Source organism: Theobroma umbraticum, unplaced genomic scaffold, assembly GCF_002168275.2.
Source record: "Theobroma umbraticum cultivar Fairchild unplaced genomic scaffold, ASM216827v3 scaffold_55.0, whole genome shotgun sequence".
Classification (NCBI taxonomy): domain Eukaryota; kingdom Viridiplantae; phylum Streptophyta; class Magnoliopsida; order Malvales; family Malvaceae; genus Theobroma; species Theobroma umbraticum.
In genome coordinates, this window is record NW_018397270.1 from 3865227 (window position 1) to 3890527 (window position 25301).

General features: G+C 33.2%; 4 protein-coding genes across 5 annotated transcripts; 1 reads left to right on the plus strand and 3 right to left on the minus strand.

Annotated features, from left to right (window-relative positions):
* Positions 1-10: 10 nt before the first annotated feature.
* LOC110426451 (annexin D4-like) lies at positions 11-2387 on the minus strand. Its single transcript, XM_021441658.2, is given in 7 exon segments — positions 11-158; positions 161-328; positions 427-498; positions 754-978; positions 1184-1402; positions 1866-2038; positions 2242-2387. Coding segments are annotated over 7 exon segments (921 nt in total). The 5' UTR covers positions 2279-2387; the 3' UTR covers positions 11-131.
* Positions 2388-6788: 4401 nt separating this feature from the next.
* ANNAT3 (annexin 3) lies at positions 6789-9235 on the plus strand. The gene is made up of 6 exons (XM_021441655.2): positions 6789-7145; positions 7263-7408; positions 8044-8271; positions 8384-8596; positions 8697-8786; positions 8926-9235. Exons 1-6 carry the CDS (start codon positions 6995-6997, stop codon positions 9127-9129), a joined length of 1032 nt encoding a protein of 343 aa, XP_021297330.1. The 5' UTR covers positions 6789-6994; the 3' UTR covers positions 9130-9235.
* A 99-nt stretch (positions 9236-9334) lies between these two features.
* Positions 9335-15419, minus strand: LOC110426447 (integrator complex subunit). 2 transcript variants are annotated; one of them, XM_021441652.1, is made up of 13 exons: positions 14934-15419; positions 14721-14770; positions 13768-14124; positions 13443-13657; positions 12979-13115; positions 12792-12846; positions 12487-12697; positions 11840-11932; positions 11671-11762; positions 10647-10764; positions 10440-10525; positions 9970-10021; positions 9335-9871 (listed from the first exon to the last, which is right to left on the minus strand). In XM_021441652.1, the coding sequence occupies exons 2-13, from the start codon at positions 14727-14729 to the stop codon at positions 9362-9364; spliced, it is 1935 nt and encodes a 644-aa protein (XP_021297327.1). In that variant the 5' UTR covers positions 14730-14770; positions 14934-15419; the 3' UTR covers positions 9335-9361. The 2 variants fall into 2 exon arrangements, with proteins under 2 accessions (XP_021297327.1, XP_021297326.1); XM_021441651.1 differs by having other exon boundaries at positions 12792-13115.
* Positions 15420-19433: 4014 nt separating this feature from the next.
* On the minus strand, positions 19434-24170 carry LOC110426446 (Early-responsive to dehydration stress protein (ERD4)). The gene is made up of 10 exons (XM_021441650.1): positions 23759-24170; positions 23465-23605; positions 23135-23198; positions 22762-22974; positions 22265-22459; positions 21131-21429; positions 20763-21042; positions 20390-20668; positions 20078-20311; positions 19434-19976 (listed from the first exon to the last, which is right to left on the minus strand). Exons 1-10 carry the CDS (start codon positions 24046-24048, stop codon positions 19821-19823), a joined length of 2151 nt encoding a protein of 716 aa, XP_021297325.1. The 5' UTR covers positions 24049-24170; the 3' UTR covers positions 19434-19820.
* Between the last annotated feature and the right edge of the window lie 1131 nt (positions 24171-25301).

Here is a 25301-nt window from a genome sequence, read left to right on the forward strand (position 1 = left end):
GAAAACAAGATAGATATAATATTTAAATTATAAATTCAACTCTTATACAAGCACAAAGGACACCTGTTTGTTTTAAATTGAAGATATCATTCACTAAATATGAATAAAATTAAACTATTCCATTGGAATAATTAGAGTGGATTATTTAGTTTTTTCCTCCTGCTACCAAGCCAAGAACGAAATCCTTATAGGACCCTGTAAGAATCCCTTGAATTTTGTTAAGAACATTGCCCTCCTTCACCATAAACTCTTTTTGGGTTACAATCACTCGAGTCAGTGCTCTTTTTGATTCCTCATCCGCATCCACACTTAGAGCTGCCTCCAGAACCTGAAAGGAAAGAGATGAACAAAAGCTTAGATTAAAGACTAACTAGGAAATCATTTCAACCATAAAAAATAAAAAATAACATTCCACCATAATCTTACCCTGGTGAAATATGTTGCCGGGGTGCACAGGCATTCTACTGTATCTTTTAAAATTCCCTCAGCTTCAAGGTCCTAATCAAATAATTAAGCACAAGTGAGTCAAAGATATATAAAAATATGTATATGTTCGACTTTGAAGTTATTAAATAGGGATAAGTGCTCAATATGAATGCATTCAATAAATTTTAAGTTTTTCATTATGTTTAAAGTTAGATCTCTATATCTGTATGTCATTGTATCAGATACAGGTATTTCAAATAAAAGCCAGAGCAGCATAGATGGTACATTAGTCTATAGATGTGGAATGATAAATTGTGTTGGCTTTACCTCAGTGATGGTCTTGCCACAAATTTTGCTGTAGTGTTCATATACTGCCTGGAGATGTGGTTTGCTCCTTGTGGAAAGGATCATGATTGCGTCCTCGTCCTCAATAGGTTTTCTTTTATCAGCACTCTTGATTGCACTGGAAAGGATTTCAGCTTCAGACTTTGCAACATCTTCATCAACTTTGGGCCCCTCGTACCTGTAAGCACTCACAAGTGCTACCAAGAGCTGTTCCAAGGAATAAAACCCAACATCATGAGATCTTTTTCCTTTTATTGAAGGTACCTGTTGAACATCATTACTGGGTTGGAAGGCCCAGAAAATTAATGGGCATCAACAGAGTCCTCATCCTCTGGTGGGAATAGTATAATTTTTCTTGTGAATTTGACCCAAAATCTGTTGGGAGGAGCCTAAATGATTTTGGTATTCTCACCTTACGCTCACTACCCTTAATGCGGGAAGCGAGATCTTCCTCGATGGAGTGGTCAAACAGGGAATGATAAGCCTTCCTTGCACCCAATAATTCATCTGATGATCTTGTACATGCTATCTCTACAATGACACTATAATGTCTTGGGCCCTGTTTCAGTGCCTTTTCAATCAAACGAGCATCTCTTTCCCAAGGATGCAAGAGTGAAAGCACCACAGCATCCTAACAACCACAAGGGAAACCTCAAAAAACCTTATCAATATCTTGAAAATTATAATTCTACTTATCTTTATGTTTTTTCAAATATTAAAGACAGAAAAACAGCCTGGAAAAGAAGCAATATCCAATTATTGAACCTACTTTGGATGGTATTAAGATGTTGATTTTGTTTTACTTTTTGTTTTATCAACAAAACTGCTTTTACACTTCAATATCCCAAAAATCTCTCTTACCCTATTACCAAGTCATCATTCAGGTAGTTTTACTAACCACAAAGCTATTTAAACTTGAGCTTGCATCTACATATTTTGAGTCGATGATCATGCTTCTTTTCTCACTTTTCGTGCTTTTATTTATTTGAAAGAAACAATAAAGATAATACGAGAATTGGAGAACTCACTCTTGTTAATTTTAAACTAAAAATTTTGATGTACGAAATTACATATACATCATATATGTCACATACCCTAAATCGCTTGAATTCAAGTTTGAGATTTTTAACGGTAGATTGATGCAATCGCTCAAATCCATTGTCATCCTCAATGAAGAACTTGGAGCATCCTTTCCGGAGGGATTTCTTATGTTCATGGTTTGAATTTGCCAATATAGAGATTAATGAATTCTCATCCACTCCAATCCCTGAAAATAAAGGAAGGTAATGGTCATTTATGAATTCATGAACAAAGAATTGACTTGCTAGCTTCAATATATCAAACAATGCCCACAACAATGTACAAAGCTGTTGTTCTTGCTCTTATCAATGGCAAGCTGAGAGGGAAGCATTTTAGTTAAGAAGAAAATGAAGGAAAATTAGAGATTAAGGAAAGAAGATGAAGGAAAACCTGAGAAAGCTTTGGTAAGAGCTTCAAGATCAGCCATTCTTTGGGGGTCCCCTGTAGTATTTTTGCAATATGGAAAAATTTAGTGTTATGAGTAATGCAACAAAGGAGAAATACATTTATATCATGCTGGAAGGTTAAATTTGTCATTCTTGTAATTAAAATTATTTTGGGGAAAAACTGCAATCATAATGACGAAAAGTAGACAAAATAATGTTTGGCTAACGCTTGGACCCTTAAAAAGTTGAAGGGGTTAAACGTTAAAAGGCCACAATTAATTCTTTCCTTCCTTTTTTTTTTTGTTTTTCAGTAAATAGTCCATACATTTTTGCTATATAGTACTTGAGCCCACTTTTTTATTCAATTTTATTGTTTAACCCACTTAATATTCGATTTTGGAAATTTACCCCTCAGGCAATCATATTATAGACTCCTCATACAAAGGTTAAAATGGCCGAAACATGATCTAAAGTTGTTGGCCTAACCCTGACTATGCATCATCTCGGCAAATTTTAAAATTATAAAGAAGAAAAATATGGTTTTTTTAAAGGTTTATGATATTGTTAAGTATTCAAACAAAAATCAATTAATAATAGATGAAAGAAACACTGAATATGGATAACTCAAGACTTAATTGATGTGGTATAATGTCACTTAACATATATTTTTGGATTATAATTTTGGAAACGATGAAAATCGAAAAATTAAACTCAATTTTTTCCTTTACATCTAAGAGATAAATTCTATTATTAATTAATAATTTACTTAAAATTAATTAAAATATTAATTTAAAAATATAGTAAATAAATATGACTAATTTCATCAATCAAAAGTTCTACCAACGCTCATGCTATTATATATATTATATGCTTTTTGACAACATTATTGATGAGTAAGATGTTGACTGGATAAAATTGATAATGACATCCTATTATGAAAGAAGAAGATAATGTCAAAAATATGATATAAGATTTGTCACTCATGCAGCTAAGCACCAGCTTATCAACTGCTTCAATTTAAAAAAACAAAAGTATAGAATATATAGTAAACATTGAACAGGGGACAATCTGAGTTTTAGTTTGGGACTTTTAATCATGATTGATGATTGTGGGGGATGCTGTTATATAATTTAAAAGATAAAAAATAAATAAAATAAATAAACGAGTTAAACGTGTTTAATTTAATATCTGATGTACTTATCTTCCGTAAATCATCTTTAGATCAAGAAATCAACAATAATATAAAATTGTTTTTTATTGTGTGTCAAATTTCTTGATTGTGAACTTAAATTAGAAATTAAATTCAAAGTAAATTTTTTTTTTTAAGATTTGGACCTAAATCTTCGAGTAAGGGATATGTACATTGATGAAAGAGTGGAACTCACTCTCTCTTTCATTCTGTCTTTTTGATTGAGTCACTCTCGATGATCATCATAGGACCCATGGGGGTCTGTTCTTGCCTTTTTATAGTGGTTGAGGTGGAGTTATGTATTAATCACAGTCCAGCTAGATAGGACCCAAGAAGAAGCATTGACAGCTATGATTTTCACGTATTGTCCTCTCAAATAATAAGATTTTTCTTTACAAAAAAATATATTATATATGTAGTAATAGCTAGAAAATGAAGTATCCAAAGAGTTGAACTCGAATTTCCAAACTTAACAAAATAATATATATTTTGCTAACTTCGTTAATTATTTATTAACATTTTATGTTTCAAATAACCATTCGAACATTTAATCATACACATTATGTAATTATTTTATATGTCAAAGGATTTCAAACAATTGCCTGGTTCGCCATGATTAATTAGCTAGACGAGGATTGTTGAGCACCATAACCAACTTGCAAACACTATAATGTCATACTTGCCATCTGATAAGAACAGTTTGATTAGACTGTCAGGCACTCCATAGTCCACATACTTAAATTGTCTTCTAAAACATTACATGCAAAAATACAAAGACAGATAATGAGAAAAGGATATGCTCAGCAGACAAGAGTGGTACTTATTGTTGAGGATGGCCCCAGAAGGTTTGAACTCGTGCTTTTCATGTAACAAAACAATTGAGTAAGATCACTGATAGAATCTATTAAAGGTACTATCATAATCATGTCTAAATTTTGATAAGACATAGGTATTTAAGAAAAAAAAAACCAGTAAAGTTATTTAAAGGTTTTACTGATAATTTTTTATAATTTTTTTATGATATTGCAGAGTTATATATCCTATATATTGTTGCAGTGAGTCTGCAGGTGCACATTATTAATAATAGACTCGATTCGACATTCATGTAATTAGTGTCAAGTTCAATTTATGACCTAAAAAAATACCCCATAAGCTGGCAAAATTCTTTTGATAGGTATTGGCAATTGCTTTCTGTTTTGCCTCAACTTTTTGTCAAGAATATTCTTCGCTAATAAGCAGCAGATTGGAATTGATCGACCCTTTGGAATTGAGGGCCATTCTCAATTCTCTGGTTTTTCAGATTTAGAACCATGCATAATTGTTAGAATATATAAAAATCCAGCTGGGAAAGAACCAAAGACAGCTAAGGTTTTCAGTACATTTTTCAATAATTATACAGGTCGAAAGCACATCAATCCTTGCAAAGCAATTCCAACACTAGGCCTTTTAGTCTTTTGGTCTTTGTAATTTACAAGACCTTTTACTAATTTAATTTTTCTTTTTTCTTTTCCAGGCTTCTTTCTTTGCTTTTACATTATTTTTTAACTAATTTGGAAGGAGGTAAAGCTGTTTATAAATATCATGGGATATGTTACCAACCCATCATCTAAGATCACATGCAAAATATAACCATCCCATGGAAAAGCATATAGAATTTCATTAAGAAGTAGATTTACAAAAATTATTTGATAAAATTGTACTAATGTATAAAATTGCATAAGAAGAGATATAAGATAATTAGAAATTTAACATCTAATTCAAGATAAAATTTTGATAAAAAAAATTAAATGAGAGGTAAACGATTTGACTTGTAAAGTATTCCGAGCCTTATATTATAGTCACATGTCACATGCAGGTCTATTCTTTCAATAACATACTAATTAATGCTTTATCAAAACTTAGCTGTTGGACTAACAAAAGTCTATTATGGGTAATATATATACATACATATATATATATATATGAAATGAACAAAATATCTCTACTCTAAAGTTATTGGTTCTTTTCTAAAACTTGTTGAATAAAGGCACATATATTTATTGTTCAATCACATGTTCGGATGTATATATATATATTTTAAATTTTATGTGATCTTACAAACTTAAATTTTATGAGAAACCAAAAAGAAAAAAAATATTGCTTTGTTTCAATCTCCAATTCTTTTTTAAGGAAGTACAACACATAATCACAATTCTTTTGCCTATTTCTTATGTAATCTTCTGCTTTTGCCAATGCATTCCCTTTTCTTTATTAATTATTTTTTTTGTTAAGCATATACTTTGCCTAGAAGCAGCAGCTAGCATTGCAATTCCTCTTTTCGAATTGTGTGGGAATAGAGGGCGTAATCTTACTTCCTTTAATTAATTATTTTTTACAAACTTTCCTGCTGGTAAGAGCCATAGACAGCTAAGATTTTCCCATTTATTATTTAATTAAGCAGATTATTGGGAGCACGTTATTCTTAAGGAATCCCAACACTTGGCCCTTTGTTGTTTGTCCCTCTCTTATCTGTTAGATCAGCTTTGAAGATCTTCTTCATATATTCATTTCCAAGTCTCTTTCTCCTACCAAACTAATTTCTTTTATGGGTCCCTTTTTTTCATAGGTTAAAGAATTAATGTAACGAGGATATTATACAAGTGGATGACAATTTATTTTTCTGAATTGTGGGGAATGGATAACCTCCTACTAAATTATTTCATTTCTGCTTGAGGGGGTCCTCAGGGAACTGTCACATGCCAGAACAAATTTTTGCAGTCATGAAAAAAATGAAGTCTCATCCAATTTTGATTCAATCAAATATGAAACTGTGTCAAGCCGAAATATCAGAAACAAGCTCGGAAAGAATATGGATATGGAACCAGTTTTTAATCCAACAATGTGACATTACTAAGCATTTCATACCTACCAATCTAAATATCACATGCAAAAAATGCGAAGTCAGAGAGAGACATCAGACCTACCAACAGCAGAGAAGGATAAGACAGAGAAGGGTTTTTAAAAGTAACACCAGAAACTGAACATCTTGCTCATATCATCCAGAATTATTAGCTTTTTCAATTCATAACGACCCTTTGAATGAAAGCAACCAAAGGCAAAGGAGTCAACACATGCAGTATTTTGGGTTGTTAAGCATGGTTTTGCTAACATGTTGATGAGATAGAGCACTAAGGTCAATTTGCTTTCACCAAAAGCTTTCTAAAAAGTTGATAATTACCTCAGTGAAACTGATATGTTACGGAATTATTAAATGTTTGCATTCAATGATGAGTAATTGAAGCAAATATGAATACTCCATGGTACCATATATAAATTGCAAAACTTCATGCTGGTTTAGAAAAATATGGCAGAACCAAAGGGCCTTTTTAGCTTTTTCTCATTTTGCAAGCTTTTATTAATAAATGGCTTTAATTTCATTATCTTTTCTTTTCTTTTTTCACTTAAATCAAAGGGTATCAAAGTCTTAACAAAAATAGAGATTACAGGGCCTGATATTCAGCAAACTATCAGGAGGGAATACAACAGAAACTGAAGAAAAAGAAACTGAGAGAAACTCCAGTGAAACAAGATGAAGAGTTTTAAGAAACTTTTCACAAGTAAATCAAAAACCCATAGCCCTGAATCTAGTTTTAAGATTGGAGGAATGGGTTCACTTAAAGTACTAGATGTCATTCCTTCTCCAGAAGAAGACTCTGAGAAACTCAAGAAAGCTTTTCAAGGTCTCCTCTCTATCTTCATATCCTTTTTTTCCTTTAATTCATGTCTATTGAGATAATTGTTATGATATTGTTATAACTGAATTGTTGTTATTGATGTTATCGGGAAATTGTTTACAGGACTGGGAACAGATGAGGATGAGATAATTCAGATATTAGGACACAGAGATGCAAGTCAAAGGAAGAAAATCAGAGAAACTTACCAGAATCTCTACAATGAAAGTCTTATTGATGCTCTCAATTCTGAGCTTTCGGGTGATTTCAGAGTATGTTCTCTTTCTGTACTCCCCATTTTATTTCATTACAAGTTTCCTGTCTAGTTGACTGAATTAGGAATGTGCAATTCCCATCAAAGTTCCAATGATTGTCTCTTGAAACTTCTGCAGTAAATCCTTAAAAGATTCAGAATCTTGAGAACTCATTGCTGTGAAGTTTTAAAGTTTAACGGTATCAAAAACATTTTAAACCAGGTTATAACTCTGATCTAGGCTGTTACCAACTGGAGGAACCAATTCACACAAATCTATATCAATAGAAGAATGCATTCCCCTAAGTCATATTCATACTTTTAGGCTTCTGGTTTCTTCCAGTTTGTATTTCCTTAAATCAAGTACGTCTCAAATTAAGGTTCTCTTTGTTTTCTGATTCACTGGGCGAAGCAAATGACTGCAACAAAAGAATTTTTTGGGGTTATTCCAGAACATTAGGAGTTCAAATTCATATAGAGTTTCAAATGTTAAGATACAGCACTTTGTTAAGATGCTTGGTTTTAGTCCTTGGAATGATTCTCAAACTTGTTGAACAGCTCCAATGATTTGAAGGAAGCATTTGATTTCCAAAAACAAATGTTCACATCAATGTGAATTCCTATGATATAATAAACATTTCTGATGTTTAACAGACAGCCGTCATTCTTTGGACATATGATCCTTCTGAGAGGGATGCAAGACTGGCAAATGGAGCATTGAAGTCAAAGAAGAAGGGTGTCAAACAGCTAGAAATCATAGTTGAGATGTCATGTGCATCGTCCCCTCATCATCTTGTAGCAGTAAGGCAAGCCTATTGCTCTCTCTTCGACTGTTCACTCGAAGAAGCTATTGCAGCTTCAGTATCTATGCCCCTCAAAAAGGTAAGTACACGCAAAATAGATAGACTTGAAGTAATTGACTTCACCTTCATATACATGAGTTTTAATAGGTTGCAAGCCATCCAGTTGACTTGGAAATTTTGGTGATGCACAGATTTTGTTAGGCCTAGTTACATCCTACAGGTATGACAAAGAACTGGTGGACATGGATGTTGCAAATTTAGAGGCTGATAGATTACATGAGGCCATTAAAACCAAAGAGTTGGCTCATGATGATGTTGTGTATATACTCTCTACAAGAAACTTCCATCAACTCAGGACAACATTTGAATGCTACAAGAAAAAATATGGAAATCCCTTTGACAAGGTTCTGCCAACATATATAACTATTATGCAGTCTACATATATCTTTTCCCTTTTCTTTTTGACTTTTTCGGTTTCATTTGACTGAGGAGATCTTTTGGCAGGACATCACGAAATCCGGGAAGGGTGATTTGGAATCACTGTTGAGAATGGTTATTTTGTGCATAGATTCCCCAGAGAAGCACTTTGCTGAGGTGATTCAATCCTTTTCTTTAGCCAAGTAGCAATAAAAACCATGAGAACCATGCTATTTCTGATCCATGATTACTGTAAGACTACTTCCTTTCTTGCCCCTTTTTCGGGCCGATTCTTATCTGTTCAAATCATCAACAGGTTGTTGGAACTTCCATCATTGGTCTGGGAACAGATGAAGATTCACTAACAAGAGCCATTGTAACAAGAGCAGAAATCGACATGATGAAGGTAAGAGGAGAATATTTCAACATTTACAAGTCCAACCTCGATGATGCAGTTATAGGGGATACATCTGGAGATTACAGAAAATTCTTGGTGACCTTACTTGGTGGAAAGATCTGATTCTTTCCGTCATTGTGTATACCTTGTCAATTATATCTGCTTCAGTATGAATCGGTGACAATGGATTGTTTGCATTGGTATATACCTTTCCGAGCTCGGGCCTCAATCCCTAGTGTTACTCTTGACCATTTCACTTTCTAGTTGAAATCCAAAAGAAAAACTGAAACTCATATGCTTTCGTTTCTAAATGGATGAATAAATAATATAAGAGAAAAAAGCTTGTATTTCGGTTTTAAATGCCATCCAAAACAATATCTATAGCTGTGACAATATGGGAGGCTAAATTCTCATCAGCAGAAATGATAACAGTACCAGTTCCTCCCACATCAATCAAGGCTTTCTTAGGCTCATGGATTTCTACAATACCTGCAGCACTTTCAGATTCAGCATCATCCCTGACTTGTTTTATGGCTCCGTTAATACCCATCTTTGACAGCTCAGTCAGAAGCCCGTTCAAATCTGGTGAACCCCAGTGTACTAATGGTCTTTGTTGCTTGGAGTCTGCTGGATGGGACCCAGAAAGTAGCCTATGTTTGCCATAATCCATGAAAAGCTCTCCCTCCAGCCTTGTGATTGTTTCCTGCTTGAATGTTTTCCAGTGGAACTTGGAAGCCAAATCTGTTGCAATCTCTATTTCCGTGCTATTCTTTGAGCTAGGTATACGTAATGTTTCATTTTCAGAGTAGAGAACAAGCATGTTTGCTTCTGAAATTTGGATCTTGCACCTCAAATCCTTGGGAAACTGTCTTAGACAGGAAAGAGCATGTAGTGCTGTTAGATAAATAATATCTTATACAACACATGGAGGAAACAAACATCAGTTGAAGTAGAATAGATCACCAGAACTAATTTTGGCTGCAATGTCTTTAGTAAGGGTTGAACTTTCTGCAACCTGCAGGAAACAGGGAGACGTAAATGCAACAGTAGCTAAACCCTGAGAACAATAGCAGTATCAATAACACATAAATTCCATGTCATCAAGGCAAGCCAGAGGAATTTGCTTAAAAGATAATCCTAAATGATATTGAATAAATACTTCATTCTTGCCAAAAGAAAAAAAGAAAACGGTACTGATAAATTTTTTATTTGGCAATCTAAATAAAGACCAGACTTCACGCTTCAGTCATTTTCAACTTGAAATAGTGTAAACTCCAAGATAGTTTAGACAATCTTGCATACAGTTGAAGAATTCTAAATCCCCTGCATGCAAGACAGCTGCTCTGAAAGGTTTTCCTCTGGCTTAAAGTTCTTTTCTGCAAACTATTTGTGTGTGTGTATGATTTTGAGAGCAAGAAAGAGTCAAAACTTACCTCATTCCAGACAGAAATGAACACTGAAGAACGTTCATTGCCATTGGCTTGAAAGGCAAGAGAGCTATGTCAGCATCAACACCACTCTACAAAATTCACATAAATTAATTCCATTGCTCAAAATCATTCATAATTAAATCATATTCCATCTAGTGACCATAACAAATAATGAAGATCCTTTGATAAAGCATAGATGCAAAGAAGCACCTCAAGGACAAGTAAAGAGTTCGGATCTGAGCACCAATGCCGAAGCAAATGAACAACTGGACCAAGCCGCAAACTCCAGTGAGGAGAGAATATGATACAAGGTTCCTGCCAATTGGTTCTATGTACTCAATGTTAGCTTCTTGTAGTTAATATATGATACATGATTACCATACAAGTCCTTAATTATACCAAACTGATTACTAAGTTCTAAACCATTTTAATGCTTTATCAAAAAGTTACACCTTGCTTCCCTAATACATGTTTCTTTCAGAATGACATGTAATTGATGTTACTAGAACCCAGTGTGGGCCAGAAAAGAGGCATTGACAAATGGCATTAAGCATCTTGGTAAGTAATCAATAACCCTCACTATATTAAGACAAATAATTCTCACAACTCATGAATGTGGTGACAAAAAACATGAACCTTTAATATAACTTTTTTTTTTTATTGGTGACAAGGAATGTGAACTTTTAAGCCATAGCACTTTGGGTAAACTTGTTCCACCGTATCACTAATAAAACATCATAGTAAGCTAAGGAATATACTAAGCTCGTGCTGAGTTAATCCTCACACCAACATGAAACAATTTGGCAAATTTTCTTCTCCCGTATGAACTGCAAAAGCATTTTAGCATGCTAAATAGGCCAAGTGCTGAGTTACACTCCACCACCACTAAGATATCTCTACTTAAAATCACTTATACATATTTTAACAAGTAGGTAACTATCCAATTACAAATTCTCATCCTTTTTTCTTTCAGTAGCTGTCATGAAAAGTTTAAATTCTGTTTAATTGAAGATCTGTAATGAGAACAAAGAAAATATGTTGATAGAACAGAAAAAAAAAGCGCTCAATCAAAAATTAGGCAGTGAAAAGTAAAAAATTAATATTATATCAAATAAAATATTTTCAAGGACCCATGGAATATGAACAGAAAAGAGCATGTCACGGTTAACATTTTTCATTGACAAGGGTAACCATCAGCAGGAAATAGAAAAAGAAACAAAAGGGCATATCTTACAATAATTCAGGTGAATGAACTGCAGGAAACACATGAATGTTCCTCTCTTTTATGAGCTTGGCATGCTCAAACAACGGTTCACCAGAAAAAAGCTGTCAAACCAACAAAAAGAGAGATAAAAAAAGGTCCTTTATAAATATGAGACAATAAGCGAGTGATGAAGATATACCTTCTGTTGCCGCTGCTTGCAGAGCCACTCTGGTATTATATTGGTAAATGCCAATAATTCTTCTGCTACAGAAGATATAACATATATGGGAACCTGCACTATATATAGCATATGACTGTTAGCAAAGAAGCATGAACCAATGCAAGCATACAAGTGAAATATCTTCAGTTTCTCTCCTATTTAAGAACTGCCCAACCAAAAACTTGAGCTATAAGTTCATGGCATAAGAATAGAATTAAATCTAAAATGCCCACTCATGTACAAGCCTTGGGTCTTAAAGTCTGGACATAGCTTGTTATCTCTTTAAGAGACTTCATCAATAAATTTGCCTTTCAAAAAAAAAAAAAAGTCTGGACATAGCCAAGGCCTGCCTCACCCAGTGATGATCAAAGAGGTGTGAAGACCCCAGTTCCACCAAACATATAGATGAGTAGGAACTTCAGTTTTAGTTAGCAGAAATTCATTATGACGAAAAAACAACAATTTCTACAAACAAGGACTCCAGCTGTGAAACAACAATTCCCTCTCTCTCTGTCTCATACCTGCGAGCTCTTGTGTTCCTTTTGAGTATAAGCTTCGGATGTGTGTGTCAAAATGACTAGCTACACGCACAAACACAAAAGAAAGAAACAAGAAAAATGCAATACCTTTACAGATGACGACTCCAACAAAACTGACATGTGCTCCAAAAGGCCCAGAATGATTCCAAGCCGATCAATAGGAATAAGAACTGATCCACCTCCTCTAACAGAATCAAGGGCACAGGTACATATAAAAGCTAGTTTCTCCATTTCCTCCATACTTTCGTCATCCTTAAGCAAGGATGCAGCCATCTCTTCCAAATTGTTGACATCATCACTACAATCATGAGACATAGAATTTCAGTTCTATCAAAGGAAAAAGCACCTCAGCAAGACTAACTTAATATATCATTACCTAAAGGCAAAATTACCTGAAATTTAATGAAGCAACTGTATCAAAGTAAGTATTATCATTCTCCATTTTTTCTGCAGCACCAAGGGAGGAGAAATCGGAATATATTATCAACTCATTCCCTCGAAGACCAAGGAAATCAAAATCTGCTGCATGTTTAGAAACAAAAATAGAGTTCGCAATATAAGCTATATTTCTCTTTGGACCATTTATTGTCCAATTGCAGGTTCCTATTTCCAAACCAGAGCTGAATGCTTTTATAATCAAATTTCCATTGTAGCAAGCTTCTTCAGCATATTTTAGTGTTTGAACCTTCCTCATGCAATCCTTCACATCATCTGCACTGAAAAGGACCCTCCATTAACTTCTTATATATAAACTTTTACATTCGATAAGCTGTAAAGAAATAATCTGGATAGAAAATGCATTTCATAGATGAAAACTTGGTTGGTTATTACACAACAATAATGGATTAGTTAGCATTCTAAAAGCAGTTTCAGTTACGAATTTGCAAACCATATTTGTTATGAAGAGCGTCTCTATTCTACCATCCCCATTCAAAAATGATGCCTAGAGAATTACACAATACATGGACAAGCCATGCAATCAAAAGCTGCACCTAATTAATCTATGGATAAATACAAGCGTATGATCTAGGAATGATAATCACCTGTACAAAGGCATCCAAGCTCCCAGCTCCTCACAGTCTTTTCCTAAAGCTATTTTCTTCATTTCAGATTGAAGAACTTCAAGTTCTTCCCACCTCAACCATTGAGGGAAACAAGAATCCTCTGGTCCATAAAATTGCCTGAATTCCATGTGCATTGAAACAAGATCCTCCATCAAAAGCTGTCCTATTCTCGCAGTTGCTTCAGTCACATATATCTGACCAGAATTAGAAGCAGAGCATAGAAATCAACTTTCAGCTAAGGCTAGCAAATATCAACACATAATATTCTTGTTTTAAAATGGAACATTTTCCAAACTTTAATTACCTTTGCAGAAAAGTCCTTGGTCCGAGTAAGATACGGCAAGCCAAGCATGCCCATAGGACTTGAGATCAAAACAACGTCAATAAAGGAAGCATCCCATAGGTGCAAACTTTTTACAGTTTTATACCAAGGCTCCGCATGTACTAAATCATTTGCATCAAAAGTCTTTTCCATCTTCTGCTTTTTCCTAATAACCGAGTCAGTATCCGAAGACTCATGGCCCTCATGAGCCACTGGAACAGGAGCAAAAATAGCAAGAGATGAAAGGTCCAAGGGGCAATCAAGTAAGATCCTAAACCCAGATACATTGAGCATATGACATGCTGGGAAATGGAAACCACCACCTTTACAAAGGCATGTCTGCAAAAAGCACAAACTCAATGAATTCCCCTATACTAGAGTTCAACATACGCACAAATATATTGCATAAAATCACTGTCTTATACACCCAATAATGAAGTTTAAAAACTCCACAAAGAAAACTTACAGACTCATCACACATCCATTTAACTAAAGATGTTAACTTTAAACCATTTGATTGTTACTTTCCCTACTTGCTTTGTTGCTTCCAAAAAGAAACAAGAAGTGCCTTTTTATACAAAACTAAATAATATTTTTAAAGACCTATAAATAAAAAAATGTTTTTTTTTGTTAGAGAACAAAACCCATGATTTCACTTTTATACAGGACAATTTTTACAGAATTGGCGTTAAATTACAGTAATTATTTGTTCATTGTTAATTAATTATGATTTTATCCTATATTTTTCACAATTTCCTACACACACCTAACAAGAGCAACAATCAAATGGAATTCTAATAACTTCTCATTGACTTCCTTATTTACATCATCCATGAATAAGAATTTACATCATCCATGAATAAGACTGTAATCCTTTAAAAGAAATTGGTCCTTCCATATTGGAACCAATTTGTAGTAAGAAGAGAGAGACTTACAAACTTCATTGAGAGACAGGAAATGGAGAGAAAGCTAAGCAAAACTTCACCTACAAAACAAAATCACATTGAAAAAGTTAACTTGGATGCCTTGGATTGAATATCTTTAATCTTTTAATTGTTGTCATTTAATTTTATTTTCTTCATTATTAACTTGATGAGCTCAATAAACTTGAGCCACAAACGAAAGAGGAAAAAAATCAATTTAACAACCTGATCGGCGGAGGGGAGGAGGAGCCGCCGGACGAAGAAAAGAAAAGCCGAAAGGAGAGGCGAGGCTGAAGCTTTCAATTTTTGTGGAGGAAGGGTTCGTACGCACCGTTTCTGGTAGCCATAGCTACATTCAAAAGGGAAATGGGATTTTGAAATTCTTGGGCTGATGTATGTGGTCAAGCCAAGGCCCATATCAATTACGTGCGATTGAGATTGGTACTGTGCAGAGCCCACTCTCCAGCAGCCACGTGACTCACCGCAGGGGCAAGGGAAAGGAGCAGGCGAGGCCGCGGAAGGGGAGGAACACCCCCGCAGGCCAGGCAGAGGAGAAGAGAGAAAAGAAAGGATGGAGAAACAAGGGGAAGAGAAGAAGGGAGAAAGAGGAACCGGTGGAGAAGGGCTGCGAGGGTAGGATCGGGGATCCGACACCGGAGTGACACCTACGGGCGGCGGGCGGTGATCAGAGAAAACTGGCGGTTACGGTGAAATAAGAGGAGAGAGAAAAAAGAAAGAAGAAAATTTTGGTTTTAGATTTAAATACAAATTCTTAAACGACGAAGTTTCAAGAATTTTTTATCAACAATATGATTAATGTTAAAAAAAATTCAACTAATGTTAATTATTAATATATAAATGTTGTGAAAATGATTTTAAAGCTTATTGTATTTGCTATATATTATGTTACAAATTCAAATGCTAATCTATAATAATTTAAATAAATATAAATTTAAATTTTGATATTTGTTGTTAATAATTGGATTAAATTTTTTTTAATGAGAATAGTTTATTTTCAATATTATGTTTTGAATTATGATTTCATTTCACAATTATGATAGAATCGAATTTGACAACATGAATATTAATATATATATATATATAGATATTGTCAAAAATATTAATATATTAATATATTTTTAACATCTCAAATATTAAAAACAGTATTAAAATATATATAATTAAAATAAATATATTAAAAAACTTTATATCAATTTTCACGTGCAAGTCTATATCAAAATATAAATTATATAATTTATGAATAATATTTTGAATATCTCAAAATTATGATATATATATATTTTTTTAAAATTAAAGAACAATTTGAAAGTTAAAAGTTTATTGAAATATTTTGATTTTAGAAACAGAATGTATATCTTCGTCATAGGCTAAATTGCACCCATGACAAGTTTTAGATTCAACCGTCTCTAGTTCTCTACTTCTTTCTCAAAAAAATCTTATAGCAACTAGAGACATGGTAATTATATGTGTATAGAAAATATTAAAAGAAATAAAGAAAGTTTGTACATATTTATAGAGTTAACCTTAAAACACAATATTAGACAATATTGTTTATAAGTACATCCTTGTCGTAACTTGCAGATATACCCGACTGCTACGACAATCTCTTTCTAATATAGTCTTATTATCGGAATTACATAACTAATTTTAAAAATCTGAACAAATCTTGCTCTCAAGAGATGTTCAAATAATTATGATATTCTCATGGATTTTCAACCTAGAAGCCTGATAACTTTTCCATGCAAAGTTCACCTAAAATGTTCTAATCACTAAAAAGCATTAAAAGACTCAGAATGGTTGTTGGTTTCTGATGATTGCTGTTAAACTTTGCATAGGGGGCCATTTTCTTGTTACCTTAAGGAGACGTCTCTGGCTTTATTCAACTTTTTCACTCAAAGGCTAACATTATATTAAAAATAAAGGTTGTTGTCTTACTTGTCGATTGCTTTTTCTATAAAGATTAATGACACTCCCATCCAACTCAAATTGAAAATTTTTGTAAAAATTGAACTATCACATTTTTCAATGATATTGTTACTTATTAGTTAAATAAGATGAGAAACCATTTAGAATGTTTTGATAATTATAAAAAATCACAAATTTTACTATCTTTATATGATTTTTTTAAGAGAAGCCACAAAAGAGATTGTGTAAAAATTAGTACAAAAAATTGGGAAGAAAAAGAAAAAATGAAAACCCAAAATTTTAAAAATAAAAAAATGAAGAAAAGGTTTACAGACAGCTAACATGTATACGATATTCGTCCTGAAAAATATGTTCTAAAACTCAATTCGTATTTTTCTAAATTTAAATTTTCTCCAATATCTTACTATATCAATATTATCAAAATATATGAATATCTCCTCAACTATCAAATGTTGAAAAAATAAATAAAAATACCAGCAAATTGTATGCAAATGTTGATAGTTAGTCAATTGTTATAACATATATATATATATAGAACATTATGATGCTAAAATCATGTGACAGGCATGTGATAGTGGTTGAGTCATGCACAATGGCTTTTCCTTGGAACTTCACAGAATTTTACATTGAAGTCTGAATTTGATCCTTCACTATTTCATTTTATGACTTTTAATTTTTTTATTTTTATTAAAAGTTGATTTATAAATAATTGATAATAATGTTAACAATTTAATTGACATGACATTTTAAATGAATGACCAAACATGTTGAGGAGAATTAATCTTTTCATCACGTGATACATAGCAGTATAAAAATATCATTCTTTTATTTTTATTAAGTAATAATATATATTTTTTATAAAATATATAAAAAATAATTTTTAAGTTTTTTTATTAAAAATAAAAAAATTTTAATCCGTGTCCCGTAGTTAAAAAAAATTGAAACTTAACATGTTACGTTATGCTACAATTCAATATATATGTATATATACACATAGAATATTAAGTGTTTTATAAAATCACTATCTCAATTATTCTATGATTAATGTAAAAGATTAAAAATATTCTATTAATGTTAATTATTAATATATAAATATTGTAAAAATGATTTTAAAACCTATATTTGTTCTATAGTATGTTACAATTTCAACTCATACATAATAATTTAAATAAATATAAATAAAATATGATATAGATTATGATCTTTGCTATTAATAATTGCATAATTTTTTTAGTGTGAATAATTTTGTTTTCAATATTATAAATTTAAATGATGCTCTTATTTCACAGTTATGTTATTATCATTGAAAGAATTTGACAACGTGAATATTAATGTAAAAATTAATAATATATTTTTTGAACCACGAATATTAACAATATCATTAAATTATATGCAATAAAATATAAATATTAAAAATAAAAACTTTATATCAATTTCTCCCTCTATCATAATTTTTTTTAACACCAACTAACCAATATTATTAAATAATAATATAGTAGTAAGTTTTACATTCCATCCTTTTTCACATGTTTTTTCTTCTCTCATTTAAATTTAATGTCCAATTAAAATTTTTTAAAATATTTTCTATTATACAATAATTTACATCACCAATTAGTATTTTGAAATTACAATATGTAAAGATTTTTTCGGTTTGATATCTTCACCTACATTTCCATTGAGTTAAACATGAGAATTCAACCCTACATTTTCATCAAATTAAAATTGAAAGCTTTCATAAAAATTAAGCTGCCATCTAATCCAACTACACCGACGCTTTACAGCACTCTCGAAAAATAACTCATTATCCTTGAGTGATCAAAATGTTTGTCCAGAAATCATGTAGAAGAGGCTTGGCAGCTATAAAAAATCACAAAGTTTTGGAACTATGATATTTTTCTTGCATCATTATCTTATGACAAGTCATAAATGAGATTGTGCAAAAATTAGTAAGAAAATCGATAAGTTTTCAAAACTAGAAATAATGATCGTAAAAAATCTCTTATCGAGAAAAATAAGCAAAATGAAGAAAATGTTTATAGTTAGCTAACATATCTAACATATTTTACATCGAAAATATTGTCTAAAACCTTTTTTGTATTTTTCATTATTTATGAAATTTAAATTTTCTCCAATATCTTACTAGTATTGTATCAGTAGTATTACGAAAATATATACATATCTCTTTAATTATCAAAGGCTGAAAAAAACTAATAAAAATACTTATACAACAAATTTGTATGTAAGTGTTGATAGTTAGTTGATTGTTATAATATATATGGAACATTATGATTTTAAAATCATGCGAGAGGTATGTAATAGTGGTTGAGTCATGCGCAATGGCTTTTCTTTGGAACTTCATGTAATTTGACAGATTTTTTTTTTGTGAAAAGCCTCATAATTTGACATTTGAAGTCTGAATTTTGTCTTTCACTATTTTATTTTACGACTTTAATCTATATCTTTTTATTAAAAATCGACATATGAAATCGATGTATGAACAATTAATAATAATGTTAACAATTTAGATGACATGACATTTTAATGATGATTATAATTTTTAAAAAAGTATAAACAAATAATTTTTAATATTTTCTTATTAAAAATAATTTTTCTAATTTTAACATAACATATTAAATTAACATGCTATATCATAAAAAATATCGCATTTGAATTTAATTGTAACAATTTAACACTGTTATCAAGTATCTGTTTAAAGTAAGACCAAAATCACATAATTGAGATAAAACAAGAGTTAGGTTGATTCAAATGTGTAGCAAAGTCTAATTAACTCTCATTATTTATTTTGATAGAAAACATATATAATCACAAATTTCATGATATGATGCAAGTACCCCAGTCTCATGGGGTTCATTCTTTTCTGTTACTAGAGATGAAAAGCTTGTTAGAAAGACATCAACGAAATGGTTAAGGCCTGAATCTCACAGCAGGAGAGAAGTTGCAGACTTCAAATGGCAGAAGAAATGAATATCTATTGACTTAAGCTGGGAGATGACTTGGATCACAGTCCATAGTTGAAAGATTGCAGGCTTCCTTTGTACAGAAGGCATTGACAGTGTTTTTTCTTCAACTTGAACTTTTACATGCAAGATCAGTTGGTTGAGGGAGGGGAAACATACAAGGAAGAGCAAAGAATCTTGAGCAAAATCACAATGAAGTAATCAATGGCTGTGTCAAGTCGGACTCTGATTGTGTAAAGCTCACTGGACGCAGACAAGGTTGGCGATAGGCTCCAACTGCTTTCCCATAGCTAGCTTCCATCTGACCGCCTTTTTGATCGAGTTCATCATTTTCAACAGCATTCTGTCCATCAAAATCATATAATTATAGTATTGAGCTAAGATCTTGTGAGTATTAACTTCTGTTGGTATGATTTATGAGCTATTTAAAGAATCCAAACAGACCTGAATAGGGTACCCTTGAAATGTAGGAAGAAAGCGGATCTTGCAGTACTCATTGAACATTATGGTCAGCAATACAAGGGAGATGGTGGATATAGAAGCAGCTGGTTTCAACTTGAGTCCAAAGAGACCGATCATAGTGATTTGCATAAAAATGATTGCGACGAATATATAATGATGAATGAATGGCCAAAACTGACCAAATGTGTCATAAACAGTGTTGTATACATCCTGAATCTGCAAATATGTAGTCAGACCTGTCACTCAGTTCGCACAAGGAAAACCAGGTTAATACGGTAAAGGAGAGAAAGTTACCTGATTGATGTACACAGCATAGCCTATGTAGAAGTAGACAAGAAGAAATGGAAGCAACAATGGAGCAATAACTGCATACACTATACCAATCAGGATGGACAGGGAGACTGTGGGGATGATTCTAAAGTATTGCAGTGAGCAAAGATATAGGTCTTTCTCTTTTCCTCGGCAGTAGGTGTGTGACTTTATAAGATCCCACAAGAGTAAGCCAGGCTGAAGAACCTCCAAAGAAAATCCTGAGAATCCATCTGTCAAGATGTATGTCATAAAGAAATCTGCCTGGAACATGTGAATCCATAATCAAAAATCATGAACCAAAATGAAAAGTGAGCATAATATGCAAAAATGACAGAGGAAGACAAAGCAAGCTTACTTGAGAAGAGACAAGACTAGCAAGATGACTGGGCAAATTCTTAGGATGACTAAAAGATTCTCCAATTTCATCAAGTAGGGACCCTGATATCAAGCTCAAGAAGAAAACATTTCCCACTAGAAAATAGAAAACCATGTTGCAAGCTTTGATCTCCTCTTTGCTTTTTGAGATAGAGCCACCCACTTTAGCCATGGCAAGCATAGCAAATGGAAAAATGTAGATGAATCCTTTGAGGATGGCACTGGGAAGGTACCCTGTCACTACAGAGGATAATCCTGGTCTGTGGTACAACAAATATGTCAGGTGAAGCAATGGAAAAAGTTCATTATAATGCCTGAACGGATCAGCAAAAGAACAAGAGTTCTTACATCAATTGTATAGGCATGGCTGGAGGAAACCATTTCTTGAGTTTCTCAAATTTAGCTATCCCTTGAACAGCTGTGACAGGGACTGCAAAGAAAACTGTAAGAAGTGATGCAGCAAGAATGACTCCAATTTTGTGAAGTGGCAAAAATTTATACTGAATTGCTAGATTCCTCCATGAGACATCACTCGGTTCTGGAGCTGTTCCAGTGATCCATAGAAGTGGATTTGTGTGCTGCTGAGTTTGTACAGCCAATGCAGCTCCCCAACGGGATTTGAATGTGACAAAGGCAACAGGCAATTCCTACAGAAAGCATAAAGTAACTCAGGGCTAGTGTATAATATATAAGACTTCCAACTAAAAGCTTTGCTCTCCTCAAGCACTTATTCATACATATCTTTCCATGGAATTGGGACTAGCCAGAAGGATCTTCCTCTTTACAAGATGAAGATGTCGGAGATGGCTTACAATGTTCCAGCTGAGTACTACCAAGGTGAAAGATCTCCAAAACAAACTAACCAGCTTATACCTCAAGCTGTTATCACTTGAAAATAGCCTTCTGGATACTAACAACAGTAATAAAAGCAAAATTTCCCCACCTTCTCAAGTCATTCAACAGAAACCTTGCAACCATTCATATGAGCCATTCAGAATGCACATGTATTCGAAAAAGAAATGATCAGGATTCATCTAGCTCCTTAACAAGCAAAGAGTATACAGTGCACTGGTGGCAGAGATTTAACAGTTTCTTATGATTAAACACCATGGTTTCTAGCTAAGCATAAAAGTAAAAGTATAACCATGAGGCCAAGAATCCAGTGGACTTGAACCTTGCACCTTTTAGACAAGGCATCGGAGGGATCACAATTGTGAGATCTAGCTTGGTTTGTTATGTTTAGTAAGCATTCTAGATGCTTCAAGGTGTGAACACTATGTCCAAATAAGATATACAGATGAGATTCTTGAATTTATTTCAAGTAAAAAGGATAGGCACTCGAATTCTAGAGGAATATATTAAAATGAAAAGGGAATTGACTGCTTTAAAGTGGTATAAATGTGAATGTGAACTAATTGCTAACGTGAATTTCAATTGCAATCCCAGAATCGAATGTATTTATTATTGCTCTCAAGAGATTACCCTTTCTTTGAGCATATCTTCACTCTGTAATTGACGAATCTTATGACAGAGTTCCTGAAGCTTTTCCTCAAGCAGGGCAGCTTTCATAGATTCATCTAGACATTCATCCAAGAGCAACATTTCTCCATTATGTTTCTTGACAGTGCATTTCTTTCTCAAGTCCTGTATCTTTCTCTGGACATGTTTTGCCTGGTTCTACATGCAATTCATTTGTAAGATTTCTGTTAAAAGGGAAAGACAACCTGAGTTGAGAATATCTCTTCTGTAGCAATGATAACTAAAAATATTTAGGATGATACACTACAATTATACAAGAATTTTAGTGTTAAAGATTCAAACAACCTACACCTTTAGTACACTTTGACGACATGTACCGCAAAGTACTCCTAAGAAACTGCTTCATTTTGAAGAAACACAAAACTTCATCCATGTACAACAGGAGGAGGAAACAGAAAAACTGCAAAGAGGTATCCAATTCAAGACTAGTTGACACTTACCAACAGATCTTCAATGTCTTTCCCATCATATAACATTTGGTAAGAATGATAACTGTAAGGATGATATTTAGAAAAGAAGTGATGAACACAACATCCAAGAGCCTTGTGCTCAGTGCAGAATGGAATCTGTCGAACTAGAATCGTAAACTGATCAGGACGATCCCTCAGGTTCCGCAATTTTTGAATCCTTTTGACCAAAATCTCAGAATATTCCTGGACAGGGAAATGATGTAGGAGGTCACCTGTTTTGTCAACACTTCTGAATGTTAAAGTACAAATAATCTTCCACTATAAGTCTGTGCATAAGAAAACAAACAATCACAATTAAAATTTCTTAAGTATAATGGGAAGGTATAAGTGCAAGCTAGCTGACCTTATATAAGAGGTATAGTCCATAGAAAGATATAAACCACAAGCATAAAACATGCACCCAAAGCCTGTAAAACAAGAAGCCAAACTCTGTGATTATAATGGTGTGAATGAACAGATTGAATCAAGGCCTGCGCTTTGAATCTAAATATACACTTCTGTTCTTTATTACCATTCAATGTTTGTTTGAGTTCATTTAGTGAAATGAAGGCTGCAATTTTTGTTGGTTATGAAAGCTTTGTTGAATCTTTATAGACAGCGATTGCTCACTGCTGGAGAATCAAGAAACAAAAAGTATATACATAATCTTACGTGCCAAGTGTGGAAGTCCTACATGTTAGAACCTTTTTTGATGTTCGATATCGTGCAAGTATCCATGGAATGATAACTTGTAGATGGATCGTTCTGTCCGCCATAATTAATTGGTAGGAGTATCAACAATCCAATGAGAGAGCAAACAGCAAAGAAATTGATCCTGAAGAAGGAAAGAAAGGGAAAGTCTAAGGAGAACCCATAGTTCCTTAATCAAGAATTCAAATTGAATGAACTAAAAAATAATCAGAATAATAATAATAGAGAGAGACAAAAATTAGAGAGATTGATTTGTATTTAGCAATACTACACTGACCCGAACTTGAAAAGTCTTATAACAACGAGAGCATCAAGACCACTGGCTTCAAGGATTTCATCTTCAGTGACACGAAAGGCTCGAGGGATCCAAGAAAAGCAAGGAAGGAAACGAGATGGAGAGAAAGGATCAGGAGGAAGGATGGTGATGGGATGTCGTTTCGAAAGAGGACGAGGGTAGTATATGGGAGCGTTTGATGGTTGTTTCTTCAAGATGGAGAAGAGAATCAGAACCACCAAGGCTAGCCCTATGTTAATGCTTGCTGAAGCCAAAAGGCCTCGAGGATTCATGTTCGAAGAAGGAGAGATCAGATGAGAGGAAGAAGCAAAGGCAGAAGAAGGAGGAGGAGGAGGTGTTGCTTTGTTGGCTTTGGTATGGTACGTGGCAGTGTTGCATACAGGGAGGACGTTGATTTTCCTGGATGTTTTTGCATGAAAGCTTCGCCAAATGTGAGACACCTGTGATCGAAAAACCCCCCATCCAAAGAGCCGGTCCAACTGACAAACTTGTGAAGTCATATCCTACATTTGGTTTTCTGCTTTTACTTTTTGTTGGAGATGGAGGATTGATGTGTAAAAGAAAGTGTTACTGAGATGAAAAATTGTCCTGTGTGGTTTAAACTATGAATCAGTTTAACGCATTTAGAGACTGTAAAGACATGCAAATTTACCTATCTTGATGAATCAAAACTCATAACATTGTTTCTCTCTCCTTTTGCAGCTCCTGATCTGATTTGTTTATCTTGTTTTGCAGTGTCAAGTGTTAAAAGCGTTTGCAGATCTAGGCAGATGGAATTGGTATATTGTAACTGTAATTCAACATTGCCTATCCAGCAGTTCTATGCTGAATTCTTCTTCTTTACTTCATAACAGGCCTTACAAGAAGGCAACTCTTTGTATTATTGCACAAGAATTAATGTTGGACCTAATTCAGATTCATTCTTGACTGTGTTACATAAAGTACATGATGATCATGTTCATGTTCTAAACTTGGGCATCTGAAATTCAGCCAAAGCATATTTGTAAGGATGAAATTTAGATTACTAGGTTAATCTTTTCTGTTGCAAATAACTTGTGTCTTCTGATTATTCTTCTTTCGGATTTGAAGAGATGTTTAAGGAAATGGAATTAAGTGAGTGACAAATGGTGATGATCATCATCTCTCAATTTTTAATTATTTTATTATTTTATGTATAAAATTTAATATATATATATAATATAATTACTTTTATAATTACTTTTACCTATTCATCGTACAAAATCTTAGATTCGTCTTTTAAACTCTTTTCCATTGGTTTATACCCCACCTGGCCACCCCCTTCCCCTCTACAAAATAAACCCATGATGAACAAGTCAAAAGCTGCTCATACATATGTACTAGTCTGAAAAGTTCTTCTCTTTTGTCTTTTTGTTTGCTTTATTATCTATCTTTATTAAAGGAAGTTGGAAGATTATATATAATTATTATTTATGTCTATATATAATTTGCATACACTCCAATAAAATATTTAATTAACACCAATACAAAGCTTCAATTTGTACAA